This window comes from Rattus rattus, chromosome 1, assembly GCF_011064425.1.
Source record: "Rattus rattus isolate New Zealand chromosome 1, Rrattus_CSIRO_v1, whole genome shotgun sequence".
Classification (NCBI taxonomy): domain Eukaryota; kingdom Metazoa; phylum Chordata; class Mammalia; order Rodentia; family Muridae; genus Rattus; species Rattus rattus.
Window position 1 is genome coordinate 147,762,448 of NC_046154.1, and position 19,317 is coordinate 147,781,764.

The 19,317-nt window shown below is 48.5% G+C and overlaps 1 protein-coding gene across 1 annotated transcript; it reads right to left on the minus strand.

The window, feature by feature from the left end:
• Positions 1 to 393: 393 nt before the first annotated feature.
• Prdm14 (PR/SET domain 14) lies at positions 394 to 10,535 on the minus strand. Its single transcript, XM_032890613.1, has 7 exons — positions 9,872 to 10,535; positions 9,280 to 9,333; positions 9,024 to 9,181; positions 7,912 to 8,182; positions 5,718 to 5,920; positions 2,842 to 2,943; positions 394 to 621 (listed from the first exon to the last, which is right to left on the minus strand). Exons 1-7 carry the CDS (start codon positions 10,533 to 10,535, stop codon positions 394 to 396), a joined length of 1,680 nt encoding a protein of 559 aa, XP_032746504.1.
• Between the last annotated feature and the right edge of the window lie 8,782 nt (positions 10,536 to 19,317).

The following is a 19,317-nucleotide window of genomic DNA, read 5'->3' on the forward strand; positions in this document are numbered from 1 at the left end:
GTTCCAGAGGACCCGATGTCTTCCTTTGGCCTCCCACACGCACCAGGCATGCAGCACATAGACAGACACGGGGCAAAACACTCATGCACATAAAATAAAATTAGATCTGTAAATGAAGTCGCTGCTCTGAAAAGAACAGTCACTGGGTACAGACATTGTATGACTGGGTGTTCAAGGCAGACAGGAGAGGAGGAACCTTTCTTCATTATCACAGGATCCAGAACTTTATTCCCAGCCCTGGTCTGAGTGGATGCTGTGAGTTTTGGTGTTTCTGATCAACGACTCCATTCTCCACATTCTTACTGAACGCTTCAACCATGTCCACATGACAGAGACGGACCAGGAATTAGAGTCAGAGTTCCTGGTTTTGAACTGGCTTTGCTCTCAAAAGAGCTAGCAGGTTTTGTGAAGCTTCGCATGGGCATAGAAAGCCTCTTGATCCAGGAAGCCTTTCCCACAAATATTGCAGGAGCTCCGGCCATCCTCCTTGTGTGAGCGCCGGACGTGGCTGTCATGGGCAGCGTGGGATGCAAAAGCTTTACCACAGTGTTTGCACTTGAAGGGCTTCTCCCCAGAGTGCTGTCTAATGTGTGTCCGGAGTATGCTGGAGGCGGTGAACTTCTGCAGAGGACAGAAAGCAGAAAAAGTCACTTCCATGGGCTGCGCAACTCTACAAAGGGGTTAATTTTCATTGTGATGGACACAATGTTTTTTGCTTTTATTGTTTTGATTGAGAAACAGAGAGAGAGAGAGAGAGAGAGGGAGAGAGAGTGAGAGAGAGAGAGAGAGAGAGAGAGAGAGAGAGAGAGATTGATTTGGATTTAAGTCTATACAGAACATTTGTGGTCAACAGCAGTGATCTTAATAGAAAGGGCAGGTTTAATGGCTCAGCAGGTGGTAAAGGAGCCCAGTGACTTAAATGACTTATGTTCCTTCAGTTTGATCCCTGGGACCCACATGTTGGAAGGGAAGAGCTAGATCCTGAAAGCTGTGCTCTGATCTCCCATGTGTCATGTATCATGGAACCTGCCTCTCCTCTCCTCCACATATATACAACAGTAAATTTAAAATATATTTTATTAAAATATAATATTATATGAATATATTTATATTTATAACATATTATAAATTTATACAGTAGTATCTATTCATAATAGATACTATTATATAATATATTAAAAAAATATATATTAAACACACACACAGAGGTATAACCTTAGACAATGTGACCCAAAAGAATACAATGTGTGATCTGAAGAAAGCAACACGGAAACAATCAATTCTCTTTTTGGAGGCTGATAAGGGCAAAACATGTAGCCGAGGCTGGCCAGAGCTCACGGGCAACCCTCTGTCTCCCTAGTGCTGGGACTACAGGCGCGAGCCGCTATGCCACACTCTAGACAGGAAGCTGTGAGTGTTCGCTGGACAAACGCATTGCTGAGGAAGAGGCCGATGTTACTTAGTATCCCTGCACGTGTCTGTTTCTAATGGACTTCCTTCCCTTTGTTTTGCTTTCAGTCTGTTTGCTGGCCTCAGAGGCAAGCCTTGTACACCCGAACCTCTTACCTCTACCTCTTACGTGCCAGGGTTACCGGCATGTGCCTGACTAGGCAGGATGCTTTTTGTCTTCTCTCTTGGGGAAATTTCGAAGTCTCTAAGATCCCTTCTCTCTCTCTCTTTTTTTTTGGGGGGATTTTTTTTTTGGAGCTGGGGACCAAACCCAGGGCCTTGCGCTTCCTAGGCAAGCGCTCTACCACTGAGCTAAATCCCCAACCCCGCTCTTCTCTCTTTATGGCATTATTTTAGGATGTGAAGATGCCAAGGGAGAGAAATGAGCTGAGAGAACCATTCATTCTCCTATGGGGACTGTGTGGTGCACATGCTCTGTGGCTGTGCTGCCCACCTTGTACCTGTGGTTTAGGGCACATCAAGTTTGACTAGTGAAACCAGGAAACACATTTTCTATTTACCCCTTTGGGAGTGGTGGGATAAGGTGGGGTCATGCTGTATAGCCTAGGCTGGCCTTGAACTCATAATTTTCCCACCTCCACCTGAGATTGCAGCTAGGTTCCACTGTGCCTGGGTCTTTTCACTCCTGTGCTCTCAAACAGCCAATATGGAAGTGGCTACAAACTGGGTAGCATTGCAGGTCACCAAACTAAAATGAGAGATGCCTTAGAGTATTCCTCAAACATGGTCGGATGATTGTTTTCTTCAGCAAAGCCTTAATTTCTCTCTACTGCTATTGATGTTCTACAGTGCTTGAGTCAGAGGCTACCCTCACAAATGTTCCTTTAGAATGATTCTCAGCAGCGGGAGGAGCTAACACTCCAGTGGTTACAATCATCAGACACGGTGTGGAAGTCTTATAAAGACTGTCTGATAGAACCCAACAACCACAACTTCCCCACATTTTACCAAAAGCTAATGACTTGTTCAAGGTCACACAGCTTAGCATCAGAGCTGGGACTGAATGAATTCTCCTTTTAAAAAAGTAGTTTCTTGGGCTGGAGAGATGGCTCAGCGGTTAAGAGCACTGACTGCCCTTCCAAAGGTCCTGAGTTCGAATCCCAGCAACCACATGGTGGCTCACAACCCTCTGTAATGGGATCTGATGCCCTCTTCTGGTGTGTTTGAAGACAGCTACAGTGTACTCACATGCAATAAATCTCTTTAAAAAAAGAAAAAGTAGTTTCTTCCTTTCTTTCCTTTTTTTTTTTTAAAGTGCATTGGCTGGTTGGTAATTAACAAGTTACTCAAGATGAATTAGTTACCCAAGCATGAAGTCAGGCTCCATGCTTCTAGTTAGAGATGGCTGGCACCGAAGGAGGCCTCACTTACCTTCGTGCAGTACACACACTGGTACGGCCTGTCTCCAGAGTGGACTCTCATGTGCTTGTTCAGGCTGGAAGACTGAGAGAAGCTTTTCCCACACGTTGAACACTAAGGAGGTAAAAAAGCAGAGTTGAAATTTCATCTTCCCCCAAAATTCTGTCTCAATGTCATATGTATTTTCCTGTGGGTGAGAAAAGTTTTTGAAAACATCCATAATTTGTTTGTCTGTTTAGAGAAAGGATCTATGTAGCCCTGGCTGTCCTGGAACTCTCTCAATGTAGACCAGGTATACACGCCTCAAACTCACAGATATCTGCCTGCCTCTCGCTCCCATGTCCACATCTGGCTAAAATTTTATCATTATTATGAGTGTGTGTTTAGGCATGTGAACCTGGCTCAGGCGTGAAGATCATCAGAGAAACACTTAGGAATCTGTTGACTCAACAAACTCAGGTTGTCAACCTTTCTGGGCAAGGATTTTAACCTAAGAGCCATACTGACTCTTCATTCTGGGCCTATCTGTCGATCAACAAGCCACTGGCTGAGTGTGCCAAGGCTTGCCTGAGACTGCATAGCAAAGCCAGCCTAGAAGCTGCCTCTGGCCTTCCTAAGCAGAGAGATGACAGAGCTCCCACACTCAGCAGGATGGCACACGGCAGGATGGCGTTGTCAAATGTGTACCCAACATCCTTTGGTGTTAGTCCACCACTGTCGCTCAGTGGCTGGCACTTGCTCTGCATCCGTTCACACTGTGTTCAACCACTAGCAACCAAACTGAAACCAGCCCCAGACACTCAAAGTTCTGTATGTCCGTTTCTCTTGAGTTTTCTTCTTGTGAAATATTGACTTTAAAAACAAAAAACCTCATGAACTCAGACATATGAGATTCGCTCATTTATTTTATGTATATGAGTTCTGTAGCTGTCTTCAGACACACCAGAAGAGGGCATCAGATCTCATTACAGATGGTTGTGAGCCACCATGTGGTTGCTGGGAATTGAACTCAGTACCTCTGGGAGAGCAGTCAGTGCTCTTAACCACTGAGCCATCTCTCCAGCCCCTTGGGTAGAGATTTAAAACCCAGAGTTAAGCAGTGCTTTTGTTACTATGAAGGACAAAATAAATGACTATGTGAACTAAAGAGAAGGGACCCAAGCACCTCTCTACAGCTGGGTAGGTGGTAAAATAGATGAGAACGCACGAGGACATGTATTCAAATCTCTACCAGCCTTCTACAAAGCCAAGCATGGCCAACCACGACTCTGGCTCCAGGGCTCCGAGAGGGGGAGACAAGAGGATTGCTGGGGTTTTCGGACTGCCAGCCTAGCTCCAGGCTCAGTGGAAGAGTTTTTCTGAAACTGTGGCAGAAAGTGATAAAGAAGACTCCAAATAGGTACACACAGACATGCACAACAACAAAACCAAACCACACACACACACACACACACACACACACTCAACCAACCACCACATAAATTAAGAAACAACAAACAAACAAATAAGCAACAAGCGACCAAGAATTCAGGGCCTGGAGAGCTGACTGGAGATGAGCTGTTCCAGCTGAGGACCTAGGTTTGGTTCCAGCAACCAGGCAGTGGCTCACAACTGACTGTCAGTTGCAACTCAAGTTCCAGGGGACCCAATGTCTTCTCCTGGTCTCTGTAAGCAGCTGAATGTACAAGATGTACATTCATGCAAGCAAAACACACCAAAATAAAAATAAATAAATCCTTTAGCAAAAAAACCCCAAAAACAACAACAACAACAACAACAAAAAACCCACCAGATTTTAAAAACATTAAAACAAAAGAGGGGTTGGGGATTTAGCTCAGTGGTAGAGCACTTGCTCCTAAGCTTAAGGCCCTGGGTTCGGTCCCCAGCTCCAAAAAAAAAAAAAAAAAAAAAAAAAAAAAAAAAAAAAAAAAAAAGAGAAAAAAGTATGGTCCGGTTGTGGAACACAGTCCAATTTAGAAATACTAAAATGTGAACTATAAATCTTAGCATTAGCGTAAGATGCTGTACACTCTATCGGTATAAGATACACTACATAGGGGCTGGGGATTTAGCTCAGTGGTAGAGCGCTTACCTAGGGGAAGCCAAGGCCCTGGGTTCGGTCCCCAGCTCCGAAAAAAAAGAACCAAAAAAAAAAAAAAAAAAAAAAAGATACACTACATAATGTTAGCATAAGATACTGTTACAAGGGGCTGGTATTATACTATTAGGAGTCAACCTCATAGAGGCAAAAACATGGAACCCCATCCTGTCTTCGAAGGACAGACTTGGTTTTGCCCTTTTGACAAAGCTCAGCAGGGCTGGCAGAGATGGCTCCCTGGAATCAATGTTGTCTCTTATCCTTAGAAAGTCTGTGACGTGGGGGGGGGGGGGGTGTGTGTGTGTGTGGGTGGGTGGGGTGGTGGTGTTGTTGGGGATTTAGCTCAGTGGTAGAGCACTTGCCTAGCAAGCGCAAGGCCCTGGGTTCGGTCCCCAGCTCCGAAAAAAAAAAAAAAAAAAAAAAAAAAAAAAAAAAGTCTGTGAGGAAGCCTTCCATTCTTTGGACCATTTCAATGCTTCCTCTGCACCTGACTGGGTGTGGAACGAAGTACAGTTACCTAATCCCTCTCCAGCCGCCAGTAAAACCCTCTGCTGTGTTCTAGTCTTCACCCTTCCTAGCTCAGGAGCCCACCCCTCTGTCCCCCCTGTGTCCCCCGTCTTCCTGGGGGCAGATCTTGGCATGCGCTCACGTCCACACACGTGCCTCTTCCACTACCACAGCAAGGCAAGCATCAATCCTCCAGTCAGTCCCACCAGCCCCTCTCAGTGTTCAGGACAGGGGAATGTGAAGACAGAGTAGGAAGAAGGACTTCAAACCACCAACTGCTCACCAGGTAGGGCCGGTGCCTCTCGTGGACGTGAAGGATGTGGATCCGGAGTCGGTCACGCTTTTCAAAGGATCTTTGGCAGAGAGAGCATGGAAACTTCCTATCCCCCTTGTCCACACAGGGAGTGTACTTGAGGTGCTTATCTCTGTAGTATCTGTAGGTGAACACCTTCCCACAGCGTTCGCATCTGTAGCCTTCCGCAGACTCTGTCAAACGCAGGGGTGTAAGCACTGGAGGGGGTGCTGACCCCTGGGCTTCCTCCCCACCGCCTCGCACAGAATTAGCCATAAGCAGACACACACCTTAGCTGGGTGTGGTGGAACACACCTGGGAACCTGGGCAGAAAAATCAGGAGCGCAAGGCCATCTTTGGCTCCGCAGGGGTTTGAGGTCAGCCTGGACTACGCACACAGTCGGACACTGAACGTATGGTGCCTTCCTTAATTCAAGGGCATTGATTCTAACACTGAGTCTTAATCATAGGTTGTCAGAAGGCAAGCGCAGAAGTGCAAGTCTGTCCCCCTCCCCCCCCATGGACAAGGGAGGAAGGGGAGAGAAATTGGAGACAAAGAGGCATCAGCTGTCTGTGCTGAGTGATCCTCTACTGAAAAGGCAGAGGCAGGACGATCGGGTTTTCAGGTCAGATGAGGTATAGCAAAACCATGGTTCAAAAAGAAACTCAGACCCCAAGTCCACAAGACGTGCGACTGTATTGGGGACAGGTGAGAGGATGTCCCCCAAAGCTCCACTTGACATGTTCCTGGATACTAGCACCAGAGACCACATTGTGTGCCCTCAGAGGAGAGGAACCAGGACGGAGCCGAAGGAAGAATCTGCAGAAAAGGCTGGGCAGTGGTGCCATAGCACAGACCCCTCGTCTACTTGACGAATGTCATTGTTACACTGCAACCTTTCCTTTTCTGCTTATCACCATGATCTCATGTAAATGTCACAATACAGAACTATAACTTTAATAAAAGTCCCGGTTTCAGGGTGGTGGTGGCACACGCCTTTAATCCTAGCACTCAGGAGACAAGAGGCAGTCGAATCTCTGAGTTCCAGGTCAGCCTGGTCTACAGAGCAAGTTCTAGGATAGCCAGGGCTTCAAAAAGAAAGAAACCCTGTCTCAAAAAGCAAAAAACAAACCAAAAATCAAAATACCTTCAGAAACCCCTGAAGCTAAGCAGACCCACTAGGCCCTCCCTGCTAGAGCAAGCAACTGAAGCTTCTCAGAGGGTGGAAGGCAGCAAAGAGCACCGAGGGCAGACCTGGAAGAGACAGGAAGCCGGTGAGCTGCCTGGAAGAGTTTTAGAACAACCGAGGCACCTGAAAGGGCCCTCTCCAACCTGCTGAGCTGCCTGCAGCCTGTGCAGTGAGCTCCAGGTTTCCCAGGTTTCCATGAGCATCACCCATGCTGGGGTCTTAGTGATGCAGCTGTCTGAGTCATTTCTGTTTCAGGCACACCTTGTCAATTCAAATAGCACCCCCACCCCCAAGTGGTGAGGTTTTTGTCTTGTTTTGTTTGAGGCAGTCTCACTCACAGTGTAACTCTGACTACACTGTAACTGGATACTCTGTAGCCCAGGCAGGCCTCAAACTCAGAGGTCTGCCCACCTCTGCCTCCCAAGGGCTGGGATTAACAGTGTGTACAAACCCGCCCAGTTTAGAGGCTGGAAGCCTGTGTAGCTCAGTGGTAGAGTACTTGTATAGGAAGCAGGAAGCCTAAGCCTGAGAAAAACAGCTTTAACTGGATGCCGTGCTCCACATACGGTATCTTCTATGCATACTGTTCCTAAGACAGAAGCTGAGCAATGTTGTTTCTTAAGTGATTCTCGTCAATATTTTCTATTCTAATTTCTTTTTTTTTTCTTTAATGCTGGCTTCAATCACTAAATTGATTTTCCACTCCACTAAGTTCTGCAGCCCACCATTTGAGAAAGCTGCCCTGAACAGGAGTGACTCAAACTGGCTTGCCCACAGGCTAGCGGTATGCGTTCTGTGCTTCACTTTTACACTTTTATTCCCAAGAACGGGGGGGTGGGGTGGGGTGGGGTAGATGACTTAGAAAAAGATGCTGCAGGAAAGATGGCAATGACCTGCCTCTCACACTCCTGGGAATGTCAGGTAGGAGCCTTTAGGGAGCCCAGTTAGTGTTCTAGTAGGTTCTCACTGGGCAGGTGGGCAGGGGAGACACTCACCCTCACAGGGCTCAGATAGCTGTTTGCCTTCTTGCTCAGGGACCTGGAGGCTCATGGGAATGTCCAGAAACTTCTCGTAGCAATTTCCGTACCACACAAGCAGCTCCTGGTTCTGGTGGATGTCTTTACAGCTCTCGTAAAATATCTGGTCCTGGTGCTGCACTGCGGCCAGGTTCTGCTCCTCGGGGAATCGAGCACAGTTGACATAGGACATCCAGTTCCCGGAACCTTTGCCATCGATAAAATGGCTCAGGTGACCATCTTCAAAAATCTAAATAAAATGAGACAATTTCCATATCAGAAGTAGCATATCAACTTTTGATGGCCTTGAACTTCGAATCTACCTGCTGCCACATGCACGGCCACCTCGGTGGTGCAATGTGTGCCACCATACAGGGTTATGTGGTGCTGGGATCGAATCCAGCATTTCAGCCATGCCAGGCAAGCATTTTCTCCGGTTCCTCCATAGATTATGTAACACCATACTTTAAAAATGAATTTATGCCCCTGTCACCGTCCTGATGACGCTGGAAGCTGCTGTCCAACTCACGAGTGCAGCAGCTTCAGTCTCTCAGGTAGCATAAACTGTTTACTTCAGGGCTCCCTCATTGCCAAGATTACACATTATCTTCCTAACCTATATTCCTAGAAGGTCAGGGTTAGGGCGTTTAGATTTGCAGTTCTCGGGTATTCCTGACAAATGGCTCCTGAGAAGGATGCTTCTCTCAGTAGACTGCCTCAGACAGTCACTAGCTCGGAGAGCTTTATTTGTTTTGTTAATGCTTGGTTAATTTTACAAGAGAGTAATATGAAAGTCTAAACTTTATCTCTCTTTCCTGTAGCATGCTTTTAGCACTTTACCATATGTAAAAACACGTGGTTTTGTCTGTAAATATAACATGGGGTGGTAATTCTTTCCATGTACTTTCCATGTTTGTTCTGTACAGATTAAAGTTACTTCACCCACTACAAAGTGAATTTTATGGAGAGTGAGGTCCTGCTGGAGTGAACATCCCTTGTCTTCTCAATAAAGCCCTTCAAGGGTTGCCTCCCCCCAACCTCAGGTCATCCTCCCAAATTTCAGCACCTCCCCCCACCAGAAACACACTTACTTCCCACATCCGAGAATTGTCCCTGTGTGTCTTCACTTCACTGGCATTGACCACTTTACCTTGAAAGGGTCCAAATCTCACTCCTTTGGCAACGAAGTTACTACAGAACACACCAAAGTGTGGGGCATCACCAAAAGCTGTCTGCAGGAGGCAGAGACCTAGGTGAACCCGAGGCGGGAGAGGAAAGGAGAATGAGCCCAGGCAGGGATTCAGAAGTAGTTCTGGGAAATAAACCCACGCAAGAAGTGCAGCCTACCTTCCGGAAGCTGAAGGGAGTCTTTGTCCAGAGTTTTGCGAAGATGATTTGACCCTAGAAAAAGACAGCCTTAAATTATTCTAATTAAAAACAAATAGGACGACTACGACAACAACAAGGATGGCAGCTGCCTTCCTGAGGGGGTTGCCTCAGTTCCTAGCAAGGGCTTTAGATTTGACCGGTATCGGCTATCCTTTACTGTTTGGATCGCTCCTTGACACAGGCTTTTGGTACACTGTTGCTCATTTGAGACTCAGAACTCCCTTTGGACGAGGTTTGTTGAGAAATGAACTCCATTTTGCAAACTTGAGAATCAGACAATGCTTTTCTGAGGTAAAGAGCTGCCAGGTGTGAATTTCTGGAGACCATCATGTACATCCCCAAAGCCACTGGGTGAACCCACTATGCTCTTAGTCCTCGGAACTCACCCAAAGCAATCTCAGGAATTACACAGTTTAGGCAGGGAGGACCCTGAGAAGCCAGCCAAGAGCAGGTTTAGATGGATATTCACCACAACATAGATCCACGCTTTAATTTCATGTGGCCCGGACCTGTTCTACCCAACCCAGACCCAGGATGTAGATTTCCTTACCAGAACTCTCTGTGGGGACCAGGATGCCTGAAATTGCGTGCTGTAAGCCAGATGGGTGCTCCGGACTAGCGATGGCTCCATACAGAACGAAGCGCAGTTCCTCCTCTGTGAAGCTGAAGCCGCGAAAAGACAGCTTCCCGTCTTGGTTCAAGGTTTGGGGGACAGGTATTGAGTGGGAAGTCTTAATTCCATCAGGTAGTAGAGCAAGTACCGGGGACGGCAGAAGTAAATTTTCAGCTCCCCACAACTGGCCTCTGTTGATTTGGCCGCCGACCGGGACCGAATTTTCGCTGCTGGAACCGCCGTTCTCATGCTTAGTGCTGTCTAGAAATTGTGGTACCTCAGGAGTGAATTGAGGAATTGGATACCATGGTGACAACTTGTACCAGGGCAGATTGTACAGCGGCTCGCTCTGCACAGCCAGACTCGGGTTCAACAAGGGAGGAGTCATCCGAAAAGCATTAAGCTGGGCCATTGCCTGGGACTCAAACACTGCAGCCGTCAGTTTCCAAGGCTGAAAATCCTCCTCGGTGGTGGCGAGGTTCCCGAAGTGGCTGTAGCCTGGGACAGGCGCATAGTAGGTACTCAGGTGCTGGGGGCTACTCTGGGGCAGGTAGTTCACCTTGTCCTGGGACTGGGTCTCCCGAGAAGGCGATAAGGCCATCTCAAGATGAATTTTACGGATCTGTGGGAAACCGAGGTCGCTGAGTGAGGGGTCCTAGGTGGTCTTAACTACTCCCCTTCTCCCCAATCAAAGTCAACGAACAAACTTCCCAATTCGATCCCGCCAATTATCTAACTCGAAAAAAAAAATAACACAAAACGTACAAACCCCCACACCAAACCAAACCAAAATAAAACAAAAAGTCAAACGTCTCAAACCTCTAACGAAAATCTGTCTCGGTGTCGCCCGACTGGAAGGTGCTGGCTCAGGTCGCCTTCTCTTTTGCTCCCCAAACCACCTTGACTAAGAAGGCCGGTTTCCAATACCTGCTGTGCACACCAACCCCAATCCCAGCCCCAACCCCTCAACCCGGCTCCAGCAAACGTGGAACAGTTCCGCCTCCCTTTTGAGACCAGTCCTACAAACTTCCCCCGCCCGCGCCCGGGTCTCTAAGAGCGTCTTCAGCCAAGCTACTAGGGCACGACCGACCGTGCACCGGCTTCGGCGCAGGCAGCGGCTCCGGTTCTTGGGTCCTCAGCAGGGATAGATGTGTGCGCTCTGGGTGCGACAGTGCAGAAGGGGTTCTGAGCTGACTCGGTACCCCAAGGAGTTTAGCGAAACACCAGTAGGTCCGGCGGTCCCGACAGCACCGAGGGCAGCGGTACGCATCGTCCCTCTAGAGACCCACGTCCAGTGCCTCTTCCCACCACATCTCCAGTCTCTCGGCACCCTAGCCACCTCAATCTAGGCCTCCTCTGGAGACCCAGCGATGACAAGTCCTAGGCCAGGCAGCAGAGACATGGGCTTGGTCGCCGAGCCTCCTTCAGCCACGGTGGCCCAGAAATGCTTCTTCCTCAGTAGCCTCACAGCAAGTTCACCAAGGCTGAGGAGTGAAGACCCAAAGGGACTGAGAATCTTACGGTTTCGGATCAATGTGTCCAATAAGGAAGCCAACCAGGGTCGTGACTCAGAAGTTAAAGAACATAGGGTCAGTAGGAGAGGTCAGCTACCACACAGACCTCTTCTCCCCCTGAACCCTGAACAGGGCAGGCTAAAACTCCTAGGATATGCGACTCCGGAGGTGGAAAGCCAAAATTCAATTACGAAGTTAAAAAAAAAAAACAACTAAAAAACAAAGAAAAAAAACCCAATCAAACAACTGCAAAACGAACTTTGAAAGCCAGTGCAGAGCACGGTCCCCGCCTGCTGGAAGCCTGCAGCCCTCGGGGTAGGTCTCTCCAGCAGGCCAAAGACCTACCTCCCGCCACGGTTAGGGCGGCACCCGCTGGGTCTCAGGACCCTAGACTTCCGAAAACCCCCGAGGGCTTTGCCGACTTTAAGGGGGAGTGAGCAGACCCCGCCTCAGGGTACTTGGAGTGGGAGGCAGTAGAAGAGATCCGGCGGGTGAAGGTCCCCAGATAGTGTTCTCCCCGCCCACCACAGCCATTGGTGAGTGCTTAATTCCTCCCTAGGTCCCCAGAGATCACCTAGTTAACCCAACAGTTCCTAGACCGTTCCCGGAATCCTGTGATTTGTGACTGCCCCATCTTGCACAGGCAGGGGTCAGGACGCCACAAGTGTGGCAAATGTTGCCCAGTGTCCAACATTCTGTGTGCAAACGCACACATGCACATACCACACAAGCACACAAACCCAGAAGCGTCCGTGTGAGAACTGGACAAGCGTTACTGGGGGCCCAGGAAATTCTTTGGTGCCCTCCTCACTCACACTACACCCTAAAGGGATGTGTGTAGGGATTGACCAGTAAGGATATCTATCTCACAGACACACAGACACACAGACACACACACACACACACACACACACACACACACACACACCCCACACTGGCGTCTAGGAGGCCAAGCCTGTTCTTAGGCTTGGTCAATTTGCCAGAGAACCAGGTAGGCTTGTCACCTGCTGAGAAGTTGGGCGTTATCCTAAAGGCCACCGGGAAGTGACACCGTGTGAGTCCAGAGTAGGGGAGCTGAGCTGAGGCTTCTGAGGTCCCGGGGTCCTTTTGCCCTTTCTGCTGTTTTTGTTTCTTGTGGCCGAGAGCCACCCTCCTCACACCACACCTCCACGGCCGAACCTGTCGAAGGTGGCTTGCAACCTTGACCCGAGGCTCAGAGAACCTAGGTCCGCTGACTTGTACCTTGTGCTCAGCGACTGCATTTTTATCCCTTCTGGCAAGCGTTGAATAGAGAGAAAGGGGCGTTTAAACCCATTCACATTCGCAGATCAAAGCACCTAGGGTGGAGAAAACCGCAGCAAAGCTGGTGTCCTTGGTCAGGTTCCTCATCACTTCAGTTCCTCTTTGAGGAACAGGGCTTGAGATGGGCTGTGGTACTGAGGGGAGAGACTCTCTCACCTTGGGACTGATAGTGGTTTGGTTACTATTCGTAGAGCGAGGTTAAATGGGAAGCCGCCCGGAGTCTGAGAACGGAGGTCTCCCACCCCCTTGGTCCCTTTAGTGCCCAGGTGAACTGATTCTGCCTGTGTCCCGGGTGAGTCGGCCTGAGACAAACAGGAAGATGTGCGACCCTAGGGCTCTCGGGACTTCAGAGAGCACTGCGTTCTGCTCTCCCTGGCGCTGAGCGTCGAAGTAGGATCAAAGGCGGTGGCCGTGGCCTACAGGGTTAACATCCACAGTCATTTCGTAGTTGCTGGATAGATCCAAACGGTGAGGCAGCGTTTTATTTTCCGAAATGAAGTGGAAATGACTACGATGCAGGGTTCTGCCCTTTCCATAAGATAACCATTGTGGCATTTATACCCACCCATAATGAACACCGGACCAGCTAAAGAGACATGGAGACCTCGTTCCGTTACCCAGTAGTCTCTTCTCCCCGACCTCTTCTCCCTACTCTTTTCAGCTGCTCTCATTACGTAACCCAGAATTATGGCCAATTCAATCTTGCCTCCATCTTCCAGTTGCTATGATTAGAGGTGTAGATATACAGAATTTATGATAAAAACAGAATTATACTTTAATTTTTAAGACTTTAAAAATTATCTTCTATGCATGGAGGGTTTGTCCGCGCAGCAGTTGGGTACCTGATGCCTGGGGAGCACAGAAGAGGTGTTGAATCCCGCCCGGTCCCCTGGGGTTGGAGTTACAAAAGGTTGTGCGCCCTTTATGCACGCTCTGGGAATTGCCCCTGGCCGTCTGGAAGAGCAGCTAGTACTCGCAATCAAGAGGCCAGCCCCGATAGCTGTTACCTATGCTTTGTTGCAGTTCTTTTAACACACAGTGGCTTCCACTTCTTGTGTTTATAAAAAGATAGAGAGGGGATGTGTTCTATGGAGGTGTGGTGAGGTATGGGGGAAAGGGGTGCCTCAGCCGACTCACGTTGAGCCATCCCTTCCCTCTGAGGGACCAGCCACACAATGGTAGAGTATAGAATAGAGTTTATTCAGGGCATGGGGAGAGGAGTTAAGAGGGCAGTAGAAGCAGAGAAAGGCCAAGAGATTAAACGAGGGAAGGAGGGAGAGGTGGAGGTAGGGAGAGAGAAAGAGAGAGAGGAAGAGTAGAGGCCTGCTATGAGTGCGTGGAGAGCGAGGGGGAGGGGAATGGGGAGTGAAGGGACAAAAGAGGAAGGGGAAGAGAGCCGGAGAGGGGGGCAAGCAGCCCCCTTCACAGTGAGTCAGGCACACCTGGCTGTTGCCAGGTAACTGTGGGGTGGAACTTAGAATGCTAACACTTCTCATAGGTAAATTAGGATCAACTTTATTCCAACTGTGCGGTATTTAAACTGTTGTCATTTTTACAATGTTTGAAGCAACTTCTGGAAATACACGATGATCAACATGTGCTTTCAATCAGCCTGGAAGCAATTCCTAGATATGAAACTGCTGGTTCACTCAGTTTCTATACCAAACTTACATTGTTTCGATGATGTTATAATTTTATTAGTTCTTTGGGAGTTTTGTACAATGCGCTTGGATCGTTATTCACTCCATCTCATCTCCCTGCTCACTCAGACTCCCCCTTCCTTCCCCATCCACCCAAAGTTCCATCTTAAAAAAAACAAAAACCAAGCAGGCTTGGCGGTGCTCATCTTTAACTCCAGCGCTTGGGAGGCAGAAGCAGGCAGAGCTCTGAGTTCAGGGCCAGCCTGGTCTACAGAGAGTTCCTCATGTAGTGACTCCCAACCATAAAACCATTTTTCTTGCCACTTTATAACTATAATTTTGTTACTGTTACACGTTACCATGTAAATACCCGTGTTTTCCAATTGTCTTAGACAACCTCTGAGAACAGGTCCTTCCGCCCCCAAAGAGGCGCCTTATTTGATAGGCGTGACAGATATCCTTAGCAGTCAGTCTAACACTGTGTTCACTAGTAACAGACTCCTCCCCTAGGGCCTATGCCTGTCTATCTAGGTTCTTGGTCAGATATGAAACTTCTGGGTTGTTTGCTTTTCTGAGAGTCGCTCTCACACATAGTCTTGGCTATCCTCTAGCTTGTTACATAGACCAGGCCTGCCTCAAGCTCACTAAGATCTTCCTCCCAAATGATTAAAGGCATTGTGTACCACGCCCAGCCGCACAGATCCCTTTAAGGGTCATCACATACTTCATCTCATACAGCTCTATAGAACATATGTTTAACTAAGTTATTACTTACTTATGGAAAGATTTGTTGTTGGTTGTCTATTGGCTTTCACACAAGATCTGTGTAGCCAAGGCAGCCTTGAGCTGGGTATATAGTTCAGGATGACTTTGAACCTCTGATCCTCTCTTTCTTGCTTGAGTGCCGAGATGGCAGGCGTGTGGTGCCACGCCTTGCTCATGTGGCCGGCTCTGTTCAGGCAAGGGCTCTACCCACTGAGCAACATCTGCAGTCGTGTGTGTGTGTGTGTGTGTGTGTGTGTGTGTGTGTGTGTGTAAATGTATTATGAAGATGGGTGTGCTTGTACATGAATGCGTGTACTCACGTAAAGAGTCCAGGTTGAAGTTGGGAATCACCTCTCATTATTCTATCTTATCATTTGAGGCAAGGTCTCTCAATCAAACTCAAAGCTTGCTGCTATGGCTACTCACTTTGCACTGGGGATCCCCTGTCCCTGCCACACACACCAGATAGTTTTGCAGGTTTCCAGGGATCCACACTCCAGTCCTCATGATGTGGCAAACAGGTGAGCCATTTCCTCAGTCAAGATTGTGTGTTCAACAGAAACATTTGCCTATGGTGAAACACATACATCCTAACTGTACCGTGAACTCAAAACGGCACAAAACCAGAACCACTGCGCTGCGTCTGAAAATACAGAATATAAGATGGCTGTGGCTGCCCACGCCCTGGAACCCTGCACTCAGGAGGCTGAGGCAGAAGGATGGCTGTGAATGTGAGGACAGCCTGGGGAAAAAAATAGTCAACTGGAAAATCCCTCGGTTCCTTCCCAAGTAATCCTTGCTTCTACTCCCATGACAGCCGCTGTGTTTCTTCTTCTCCATTGACCGTTGTCATTGCTCATCCCCATTCTCCCTCATAGAAACAGAACCATTCTCTTTGTCTCTCCTCCCTCCCTCCTCCCTCCCTCCTTCCCTCCCTCCCTCCCTCCCTCCCTCTCTTTCTTCCTTTTCTTCTTCCTTTTTATTTCCAAGACGAGAATTCTCTGTGTAGCCCTGGCTGTCCTGGATCTCGCTGTGTAGACCAGGGTGGCCTTTAACTCAGAGATCTGCCTGCTTCTGCCTCCTAAGTGCTGGCTGGGAATGAAGGAGGGAGGTACCTAAGACATAAATATGCTTTGGGGAACTGCCAAGACCTTAGCTCTTTGATAGGAACAAGTTTTTATGGAAGAAAGCAAACAGAAATCAGAGCACACTCTACCCCACAGCAGGGGCCTGAGCTCACTGACAGCCTCTGCACAGTATCACATATGAAGCCCAGAGTTCCATCTCCAGGAAGAATGAATCTCCCCAGGAGTGGTGGAGCAGCAGGTGAGACATTCTCAGCCAGACTCAGCATTTGGAGTGGCAGCCTTGTGGTGCCAAGCAGGATACCTGCTGGGTCTCTAAGGCTTCCCCACAGGGAAGGCTCTTTCCTGAAAGAAACTGTAGCATCCCCAAGGGCACCTTCAGTTTGCAACCAGATTGTTCTCCATACGTTGTTGTTGACAGTTGTGGTCTGTGTAAGTCTTCCATGATGGCTGCTTTGGACTTGTTCAAGTTCATTGGGTTTGGGGCTGTGTTGGTGCCCAGAGCTTCTGCAGTGGAGTCCTGCTTCTGCTAAATGATTGGACAGGACACGTCCCTTATCATCTAGACTGAATGAAAAATAAATAATAAAAAGGGAAGGAAAGGAATGTGATTAGTTTTGGGTTTTGGCACCAGATGAATGAAAAAAGAAGGAAGGCCATGACTGCCCCTAGTTGTGGTGGAGGAGAAAGTTTAGTATAGATTTGTGGGAGAGCAGAGCCAGAGGCAGGGACATCTGTGAGAGTCAGAGTGGACATGATCAGAATGGACTGTGCTGTGCCATACAGGGAGACGGGAGAGAGGGGAATCAGAGAGAGGGGTGTAGCAGCCAAGAGGCCCAAAAGTACAAAAGAAGGAAGGTAACCAAAATGGTTGGACTATATAGGGAAGAGCAGGCCAGGCCTCTGGGCTGGAGAGTTCATGGTAGAAGGCTGGGTGTGCAAGCCAGGAGGGCCCTGTAATAGGTGGGGACTGAGGGATGCAGGGAGAACCTGGCAGCAGGTCCTCTTGGTATGCTGAATATCCTCAGCCCCCCCAGCTGGGGACCAACAGGGCCTTGCGCTTCCTGGGCAAGCGCTCTACCACTGAGCTAAATCCCCAACTCCCTTCCCTTTTCTTTAATAAAATAAAATTTTTATTAAGCATGCATATAGCAGAAATGGCCATTAGACATACTGGTTTAGTTTTTGTCTCTTTTAGAAAAGGAGTATCGTACCACTTAAGTACCGAAATGGATGGATGGAGAGGTTCAGGATCTAACCTAACTCAACTACAGGTAAGCTCTGGTTTATTAAGTGGCTGCGACTGGGTCCAAAAAGGTTCTAAAGCTACAGCCTCAGGCAAGGTAGGGGTTCCTGAGAGGGGTGGGAGGGGTCATCACTATAAACTATGGGGGAGGGAGGGCTTCCAGCAGCTGGGTGGAAACACCTAAGACAGGGTTAGCTCATTAACAAGTGTTAACAGTTTAGCGTGAGTTACCCGCAGGACAGGGAGGTGTAGATCCTGTCAGAGGTCTGCTTCTGCTATCTTCCCAGAAGGCGCTGTTGCCAAGGTCAGGAGTCTGGTCCCCAAGTAAGTGGCTTTAGGGAAGGTGGAAAGCTGTGGTCTAGAACCCCTGTAAACCCAGCAGTTTTTCAGTATCGTGTTTCTCTCAGTGAAAGAGAGGCTTGACTGAGGCAAAGAAAAGGAGCCTTTGAAAGAACTGTCGAGGTTTCGTGGGACACGACAGCCTTTTGCACTAAAGTATTCAGGATAAATAGAATTTCTTTTTAGTGAATTTCTACATTTTTTTTTCAGTGTTGGGACTTGAACAAGGGGCCCTGTGCACACGAATACTACTTTGTCATTGAGTGTGTTGGCTAGTGTTTGTCCCCTTGACACAGCCTGGAGTTGTTTTGGAAGAGGAAATCTCAAGTGACCAAATTTCTCCGACGGTCGAGTGCATTTTCTTAGTGATTGGTGTTGGAAAAGCCAGCCTAATGTGTGTCAGGGTCTCTCCTGGGCTGGTGAGCTGGGCACTGTAAGAAAGTCTGCTGGGCAAACCACAGGGCAAGACAGCGAACAGCACTCCTCTGCTGCCTCCAAGTTTCTGCTTCCAGGATCCTGTCTTGTATGAGCTCCTCCTCTGATTTCCCCACCGATGGAGAGTGCACCCAAGAGTCATAAAGGGCAACAAACCCTTCCCTCCCTCTGCTTTGCTCATGGTGTTCTCCCAGCTATAGAAACCTTGGCACTGGACTATTCTCCTGCAAGCTTCATTGTACACATGAACGTTTCTGACGGCCTCTGGCTGCAGGCGAGCGGCCCAGCCAAGGGTGAGCCTCTGCCTAGGACACAGGAGCAGCGGGTGCGCTGGGCTTGCTTTTGCTTGTTTGCTTTTTAATCTGCATCTCCCGCATCTCCACAACAGTCAATCAGGCCCGCTGGGCACAGCTGACACCCTACAAATTCAGTCTTCAGCCCACAGAAAATGTTAGAACTGCTGAGAAGCAGGCCTTCAGAGACTACGTCTGGGCTCTGGCCAAGCATTCTCTTCAGGAAAAACTGAAGACATCAGAATGTAGCTCTCAGTCAGCTCACTTAGCAGAGGAGACTCTGCCAAGATCTGCCCAGGCTTGGAGGCTTCCTGCACGTGAGGCTTCTGCCCTAGGCAGGGGACTTGCCTAAGCCAATCTTCCAGGTTCCTTTAGTGGCTTCAGGAAATAGTAACTTCTTCAAAGATTTCACACGTCAGCCGCCATGAGTACACACATACCTGGCTAGGATCAGAAACAGAAGATCCTCAGGGCATAGCCCCACATGACTTTGATCCCAGTAGTAGGGAGGCAGAGGCAGGCAGAGCTGACTGCAAGGCCAGTTTGGTCTACATAGTGAGTGCTAAGACAGCCAGGGCTATGTAGTTGTGTTGTGCCCAACACCCCTCCCCCCACCAAAAAAAATAAAATAAACACACAAAAACACCCAATCCAAAACAACAGCAAAATAAGAGCCTCAGTCACTGATACACATACACACGCACATTTCTAGTTACTGGACAAGGCTTTGCCTAGCCACCTACCAATCAGTGTCAGTCAGCACA

Bases quoted from the DNA above. Each gene is read 5' to 3' on its own strand.
- Prdm14 (XM_032890613.1), bottom strand. From the start codon at position 10,535: ATGGCCTTATCGCCTTCTCGGGAGACCCAGTCCCAGGACAAGGTGAAC. The intron at 2,944-5,717 runs GTGAGCAGTTGG...TTACCTCCTTAG, and splicing joins AGAGGCACCGGCCCTACCTG to TGTTCAACGTGTGGGAAAAG. The intron at 622-2,841 runs GTAAGTGAGGCC...TGTCCTCTGCAG, and splicing joins AGTGTGTGTACTGCACGAAG to AAGTTCACCGCCTCCAGCAT.